General features: G+C 29.0%; 1 protein-coding gene across 2 annotated transcripts; it reads left to right on the top strand.

Annotated features, from left to right (window-relative positions):
• Positions 1–1826: 1826 nt before the first annotated feature.
• Positions 1827–5787, top strand: LOC107423581 (probable protein S-acyltransferase 1). 2 transcript variants are annotated; one of them, XM_016033163.4, is made up of 5 exons: positions 1827–2276; positions 3376–3555; positions 3847–4155; positions 4879–5100; positions 5216–5786. In XM_016033163.4, the coding sequence occupies exons 1-5, from the start codon at positions 2166–2168 to the stop codon at positions 5672–5674; spliced, it is 1281 nt and encodes a 426-aa protein (XP_015888649.3). In that variant the 5' UTR covers positions 1827–2165; the 3' UTR covers positions 5675–5786. The 2 variants fall into 2 exon arrangements, with proteins under 2 accessions (XP_015888649.3, XP_024931794.3); XM_025076026.3 differs by lacking the exon at positions 3376–3555 and having other exon boundaries at positions 5216–5787.
• Positions 5788–8357: the final 2570 nt, after the last annotated feature.

Here is an 8357-nt window from a genome sequence, read left to right as displayed (position 1 = left end):
CAAAGCATATATTTATATAGTTTTTTTATTTATCAAATTTGTTTAATATGCTAGAGTTTGTCCAGCATTTGACCGATACATTAACGTGCTGTCACAACCAATTCTTGTATGTAAACTTTGTCTCCACGCGGTCTTTATTATTTATTTATTTATTTTATAGATATCTTATTTCCTAAGCTTACATGCTTCTATCCTATTTTTTTATTCATCGAGTAAAATGGATGTATTCGGAGGAGGATCCACAAGGCTCATGGCTCCAAAAAATTTAATTATTATTCTTACTTATATTTGTTACATCTTTAAATAAAATTAATATTTATCTCCTTTTATCAATCTAAACAGTTTCTTTGTCCCTTAAATCGGATAATTAATTTATTTATTAATTGAGATATCGATGTTACTTTGTATAAATACTTTCTTAATACCTTTTGGTATTCTTTTCTTTTCACTTTTTTTTTTAAAAAAAATAGAACCTTTAGTTTAAGCATATAATGTATAATATTCCATTCGGCTATTGATATTATATTCTCCCACTTCATTTATAACTAATTCGGGTTCTTTTTTTTTTGTTTTATTTTAATATAAATGAAAAATCTTAGAGATTCCAAAATTTTTCTCCTCAAATTTGTTCATTGATGAGGTGACAATATTGACATACTACATTGTTTAGCAAAAAATAGAACAAACCAAAACAAAAGATGGAAAAAAAAAAAGAAAGTCAAATGTAAAACTTAATACATATAATATATATATATATATATATATATATATGCACATAGGAGTTTTATGGTTCAAAAATCTGCAATAAATAAATTTGCAAATACAATTGAAAATAAAAATTATTTTCGAGAATAAATTTTAAAGACGATGGTCGACAATAATTTTTTACACTTGTATCTATACGTTTCTACGATAAGTTATTGTAAAGAAGTAATGATTTTATTGAACTTATAACTTATGATCAATCTTTTTTTATGTATATATCATCAAGGCAAAGAGGGAGGTAATGGGGTATGCAATCTTTACTCAAAAAAAAAAAAAAAAAAAAAGTAATTGGTTATGCATTCGTTCATAAATTAATTCATTTAATCACAGATAACAAAAAGCGTAAGATATATATATATATATATAGCTAATTAGAGTAATGCTATATTAAATGTCTATCTTGTTCTATAATGTATATTTAATCATTTATATGCGTATTTTTTTAAAAAATAAATATGTAAATAATTTACATACATATCCTTAAATAAATACGCATGTAAATATTTTAAGGGTCAAAAAATAAATGTTTAAATTATTTGTGTATTTGTCTAATCAAAATCAAGAAACCAAGGAAGGTAAATCCAATGAGACATACAAACACACTAACAAAAATAAGCAATGTTTGTTAATTTAGTTAAACTTACATGGAGTAATGTTGATAAGACACCAACATTTTTATAGTTTTAAGTTAGTTTTGATAATATTGTTTTTTTTTTTAATTCATTATATTCTTGTATTTGATTTTTGAAAATCTTATATTCTTGTATACTACAAGATCATTTTTACACATAGGTAAGTAAAAGAATTCATATATAAAAAACAAAGAAATAAACAAAAAGAAAAAAAAAATAAAGAAATAGTTTGTTACATCGGCAAAATGTTGTTTCAACATAAGTTCAACATCACATTGTTTAGGAGATCATGATTTATTGTATTTCTCTCAATTTTTAGTAGCGGAAATACCGGTTTTGATTTGGAATTGGTTATGGAATCCCACGAAGATGTGTGTGTGAGAGAGAGAGAGAGAGAGAGAGAGAGAGAGAGAGAGAGAGAGATTAATTAATTAAGGGTGACATTGATGAGCAAGAACAAGGGGGGATTATCAGGAAATTAGAGGTGGTTTAATTGAATTTGGATTCCAAAGCGAAGAATATGAAACATGATGAACTGCCAAACATGTAAATAGTAGAATCCCCCCCTCATTATTAAAGAGCGTTTGAGATTATTTCATTTCATTCGCTTATTACCCATAAACCAACCCCAATTCAATATCTCAAAAAACAAAAACATGAAAAATAAAATGGTTTTGATAATGGGTATTTGCGAATAAAAAAACATTGTGTTCTCGACGGAAACAAGAACAAAAACAAAACCAAAAAAAAGAAAAAGTAAAAAGAAGGATGAGCACAAGGAACAGAAGCCAAGTTTGGAGCGACCCCTCGGCTGATATGGAGAGTACCGCTACCATGGCCTCCTCCAAAAGGCTTTACCAAGTGTGGAAGGGTAACAATGTATCCCTCTCTCTCTCTCTTTCTCTCTTCAACAAATCAATATTTTATTCTTCTTTTTGTTTTCTTTAGCTAATTTTATTTGATTCACATTTATATAAATTATATAATTTTGTTGGATTTTTGTTATATTAATTTGTTTTCATTTGATATTAACTAAAAAAACTAAATGATTGTTTTCGTTTGATATTCATCTCTTCTTATTCATTATTCATTTTCCATGATCTTCAATTGATAGATATACGCAATTCTTTTTCTTCTTCTTTTTTTTTATTTTTTATTTTTTATTTTTTATTTTTGGTGAATAAGCTCAGGCTTAGAAATGAAGCAATGGGATTTTGTAATTTTGCAATATTGATCAAGATTCTAGAAGGTTAGGGCAAAAAGAGTTGGTAATACAATTTGTTCCTTTTTATATTAGATTCATAGATTGTGTTTGAGATTATGTTCCAAATATAATTTAATGAGCAATTAATTAATTAAATTGGTAGGATTTTCATTGGTATTTAATTGGAAATGGAGATCCAAAGTAAATAGGTATGTATATAGTGTACAAAAAATTTGGCTCCCATATAATTTGAATAATTGAATTAAATCTAGTCTTCACCAACCAAGAACCAGAGTGCTCTACATGAAGAGCTTTCTTTACCATTCATAATTATAATAAACAATTGGTGGCCATCCATAAATTTGATAGTCACCTAAACTAAATTATGCACTCATAGCTATAATGATTCTTATCGCAGCCCTTCTATCAATTGCTTTAGATTTTATAGACAATCTGAACTTAATTGATCAATCAAATATATTCTTTATGAAACAATCTAATTTAAGAGTAAATCTAGATTCGAATCCCCATTCAAAAGATATAGTTTCTCGTTTTTCTTCAAAATGTGGTTTATGCATTTAATCTATAAATGTTAATTATGTATATAATACATAAAATCCATAGAAAAATGAGGTATGTATATATACCTATATATATTTATGAATTTCATCTTGCGATGAAAGTTGTTGTTGTTTTTTATTATTGCATTTATTAATTAATTTTATGATGACACAAACCGACAGAGGTTTTATAAATAAAAATATATGGTTTCAGAAATTTTTGTGTGGAGGAAGAATTGTGTTTGGACACGATGCTGGATCACTATTTCTAACATCATTTCTAATCGGAGGACCTGCAATAGCTTTCTGCATAAAAATGCTTGTTATGATCAACGATGATAATCCAAGTTTTGTCTTTCCAGTACTCATTGGAGGAATTATCCTCACTGTTTTGGTTGGTAATTTTTAATTTCTTATTTATTTATTTATTATTGGATATATGAATTCCAATTCAGAATCCAAAGAAAAAGAAAAATAAAAAATCCCGATATTTAGTATATTTTCTTTTTATTTTATTTTATTTGCATCTACCAATAATACCAATAATATGATATCATTTTATTTAAAAAATCATTAACAAAGTAATAAAATAAAATTCAGAAATTTCAATTTAGAATCACTATTAAAAAAAGAAGATTATGGTTGTATTGGTGTATTGATTATATATAATATATATTATATGCAGGATTTTATATTTCTAATGATGACATCGGGTAGAGATCCAGGAATAATACCGAGAAACACACACCCACCAGAAGCAGATGAAGCATTTAACATGTCAACTCCATCAACAGAATGGATTAATACAAAAGCAGGTGCTTTAAAACTACCAAGAGTTAAGGATGTCAAAGTCAACGGTTATACAGTAAAGGTCAAATTCTGTGATACTTGTTTGCTCTATCGTCCTCCTAGGGCTTCTCACTGTTCCATCTGCAATAACTGTGTCCAGAAGTTTGATCACCATTGCCCATGGGTTGGCCAATGTATTGGATTGGTAAGTTAGTTATATTAGAAGTTTTTATAGACTTTTAGTATTTAGCATATTTCCAATATAAGATGAGACAGTATTGATCTATCAAACACTAGGCAACTCTGTAAGTACTATAAATTAATAGTTAAATTTAAAAAATATAATTAAGACAAATAACAAACTTTAACACATAGCATGTTAATAAATTTACAATATAAAATAAAAATTATGTTTCCAAATATTGAAATTCTTATCATATTTACATATAGTTTTAATAGTGTAAGGCCTTCGTATACAAGATCCAATAAAAAAATAGAAATTTTTATATCAAAATTGATACAATAGAAAACTATTAGTCTCTCAACAGTAAAACTGGATTACTATTTGAAATATATTAGTAGTTTTTCAAGTTTATGTAAAATTGACTTTGTCCTTGTAGGTTTTAATAATTTACTAGACTCTTACATATACACCATCGATATATATAAATTTCAGTCTTTTGAATTGCTTCAACATGAGAATTGTTGTAGTTTGTACATATAATATATACACAATCTCTTATCAAGTTAACTTAATAATTTCTAAAAATTAAGAACTTCTATCATAGTTTTTTTTTTTTTAATTATTTAACTGGTTACAATCTAATAATCTTTGAGTAGTCCTTGGTTTAATTTTGATTCTCAACAAAAATAAAATAAAAAAATTGTACTAAGTGTCTTAATTTTGTTTTTGTTCGGTAATTTGCAGAGAAATTATCCATACTTCATAATGTTTATATCGACATCAACGGCATTGTGTATATATGTATTTGTGTTTTCATGGATAAACATTCTACGGAAAGAGGAAAACCTAGGAACGGCCATATCCCATGATATCCTATCTATCATCCTCATTGTGTACTGCTTCATTTCCATTTGGTTTGTTGGTGGCCTTACAGTTTTCCATTTCTATTTGATTTCCACAAACCAGGTATATATTTATTTATTTATTTTTTTCAATTTTAGTGTATTAGCTAATACAGTATATATAATGTCTATCAAAATAAGTTGGTCTAATTAAAAACAATTTTTTTTTTTAAATACAGACAACGTATGAGAATTTTCGATATCGTTATGATAAAAAAGAAAATCCATTCCGAAATGGAATACTAGGGAACTTTGGAGAGGTTTTCTGCTCCAAGATACCTCCTTCCTTGATCAATTTCAGGGCATGGGTATCAGAATTTGATGAACCAATAGTGTTGTCATCCTTTAGGTCAGAAAGTGAAATGGACTACATTGGCTCAAAAGACCAGAAATTTGACCTAGAAATGGGAAAGTTCGGGAAAGATAATATCCCAAGTATATTGCAGAATTTGGATTACAGTGGACTTGATGATTATGATGATAATGAGGATCCAAAAAAGAAAGTTGGAGGTGGAACTAATGGTGGATTGAATTCACTTTTATTTCCAATTGGTCAAGAACAGAGACAATATTCACAACAACAAAGTTTCATGACCCTTGGAGTTAATACTATTAATGATGAAAAGAGGACTCAATAACTCTCATTTTAGATGATTTCATATATTTGTAATTTGGTTTTTCATGAAGAGAAAGAAGGTAGCATTGCTTCTTGTTTGCTTAATTAAATTTGTGCCTTTAACTTCTGATATAATAATATACTTTAATGTTTGTGGAAAAGAATTGCAAAAGAACTCCCTGATTATTTGTTAATAATAATAATAATAATAATAATAATAATCATCATCATAATGAATGACAATAGTAACACAACAAATATATAATACATACAATATCACCATATTGATTATTGTTTTTTTTTTTTTTTGGTAATATTTTTTTCATCTTTATTTTTATAATAATAATACTTAATTTTTTGGATCGATGAGTACTTTTTTTGGCATAGAAAGCACTTATCCCATTTTCCTATCCCCTTTATAGATGGGGATCTTTTGTCCCCAATAACCTGTCCTCTCATTTGTCTCCCCAATGAGTGGCCACCACAGCATCTAAAAAACTTTGTGGTTATTTACTCCGTTTAACACGTTTGTTTCCTTGTTCTTCTTGTATCATTTTACCTTTCACTTTTCTTGCTCAACCTTCAAATGGAAAGAGAAAAAATAAAGGGAATCTGATAAATGACCATTGAATTCGTTAGATTTCAAGGTTGCTCTTGAGCAGTAAGAAATTTGTTTGGTTTTTATGAAAAATTAATCTTTTTTACCTATTGTTTGGACTTTTTTTTTTTTTTGGTTGAACACAAATACATAATACATAATGATTGATGAAAGATAGGGTTTTAAGAAACTAGTTTGTAAAAGAAAACTTCCTCTGTTTTGATGATGTAAAACAGAAGTGAAGAAGCTATTTTATAATTTTTGTTTAAAAAAAAAAAAAAAGACTTTCTTTGGTTTTATTTACATGCACCAGGAAAACATGCTCTCACACCCTCTACATAATATCTACCAACTTTTATAAGCTGCTGTAAATACATAATATTTACACTAGTTACATGATATTTACATGATGAAAGATGATAGACACATTATCCACCTAATCCACCTAAAAGTCTATCTTGATGCGACCCTTTTGATAAAGCTTTACATGCAACCAAACTCTTTAAGGTATATCGCCTCTAAATTGATTCTTTGATCGATCTGTTGATAACAGCCTTAGATTTGAAACCTCTCCAGCTGACACAGTAGCTACTTGCTAACTCACCTCACTTTTCTGCTGACTTGGGTCATCATTATGAGCTGGAATAAAACTTGCTGCGCGGTGTACATTATCAATGATAACTAGGGAAGCAAATATCAGCGAGACAGTGGAAATGTTGGCGACAGTTTCCGTTGTCGACCCCGTCCGACACCAACAGGGGGGGGGGGGGGGAAGAAGTTTCTTGCATGTGTGTCATCAACTTGTCACCAGAATCGATGGAAGTTGACGAAATCGTCCATTGTCGGTGAAGATTTCAGGTTTTGGGTGGATAAGATGGAAAGATCGGCCGGTTGTCGACAGGAGAAGGTGGAAATTTCTAGGATATGTCGGCCGGACTGGTTGGGTGTGTTTGTGTTGATTTGTGTGTGTGTTTGGTGTGTGTTTGGTTTGTGGTAATCGGCTGGGAGAAAAACTGAAGGGGGGAAGAGATGGGGGATACACAGAGAGAAGAGAAGAGAAGAGAAAGAGGAGAGTGCCGTTGGGAATTTTGTTGTTGTTGTTGTTGTTTTTTTTTTTTTTTTTTGTGTTATTGGCTTGAAAGAAAAAATGAAACTGTGATGTAAGGGTTGAGATCGGCCGAGAGAATGGAGAAGTTTGAAGAGATGGCCAGCCGAGAAGAGAGAAGAGAGAAGAGGGGAAAGAGAGGGCCGGCCGAAAGGGAGAACTGAAGGGGGGAAGAGATGGGGGGATACACAGAGAGAAAAGAAGAGAAGAGAAGAGAAAGGAGAGGGCCGAAATTGGGAATTTTGTTTTTTTTTTTTTTTTAGGTTGTTATTGGCTTAAAAAAAAATTGAATGAGAGGGTGAGAGCCGAAATTGAGGAAATAAAATGTGAATGATAATGCATGAATGAATGTGTAGAAATGATTGATTGTTTGATTATTTTTTTTTTCAAAATATTAATCAAGTAGGATACCGAAAGTATAGGAAAAAAATTTGAAATGAAAAAAATAATAAGTTTACAGCTATGAATTCACATGTTCGACTGAAAAAGTAAAGTGATGGAAAAAAAAAATCACGAGAAAATTGCAGAAACAAATAATACAATGAGAGAATTGCAGGGAGAAATAATAAAATAAAATTATTATAGGCAAGTACGTTACTGTTTTTTTTGTTTTCTTTTTAACTTTAAAAGTACAAACATTCACGAGACAACTATAATTTTGAAAAGGTAAGGAAATGAGTGTAGTATAAAAATGCGTGTATAGTACCTTAGCCATATTTTGATGTTTTAAATCCTTTTGTTTCAGCATAAATCATAGAGAGAGCAAACATAAAGTTTCAGAAAAATGAAATTGAGTGCACGCGAAGTTTTCACTGAAATAATTAGTTTTTATTCTTCTTTTCTTTCTTTATTCAACATTTATATTCATAAAAGAAAGAACTTTTGGAATATCCACGTTAGAAAAAAAATCTCAATTCACAATTTCTAAATCCTCAAAAGTAAGCATTTCAATAACAAATATTGTTAAAATTTTGTTTATTATTTAACAATTTCTAATTATTA

The sequence above is a fragment of the Ziziphus jujuba genome, chromosome 3 (assembly GCF_031755915.1).
Source record: "Ziziphus jujuba cultivar Dongzao chromosome 3, ASM3175591v1".
Classification (NCBI taxonomy): domain Eukaryota; kingdom Viridiplantae; phylum Streptophyta; class Magnoliopsida; order Rosales; family Rhamnaceae; genus Ziziphus; species Ziziphus jujuba.
This window is presented reverse-complemented; position numbering and strand designations above follow the sequence as displayed.

Coding starts and splice junctions, on each gene's coding strand:
- LOC107423581 (XM_016033163.4), top strand. CDS start 2,166: ATGAGCACAAGGAACAGAAGCCAAGTTTGGAGCGACCCCTCGGCTGAT. Junction 4,156..4,878: donor TTGGCCAATGTATTGGATTG/GTAAGTTAGTTA, acceptor GGTAATTTGCAG/AGAAATTATCCATACTTCAT. Junction 5,101..5,215: donor ATTTGATTTCCACAAACCAG/GTATATATTTAT, acceptor TTTTAAATACAG/ACAACGTATGAGAATTTTCG.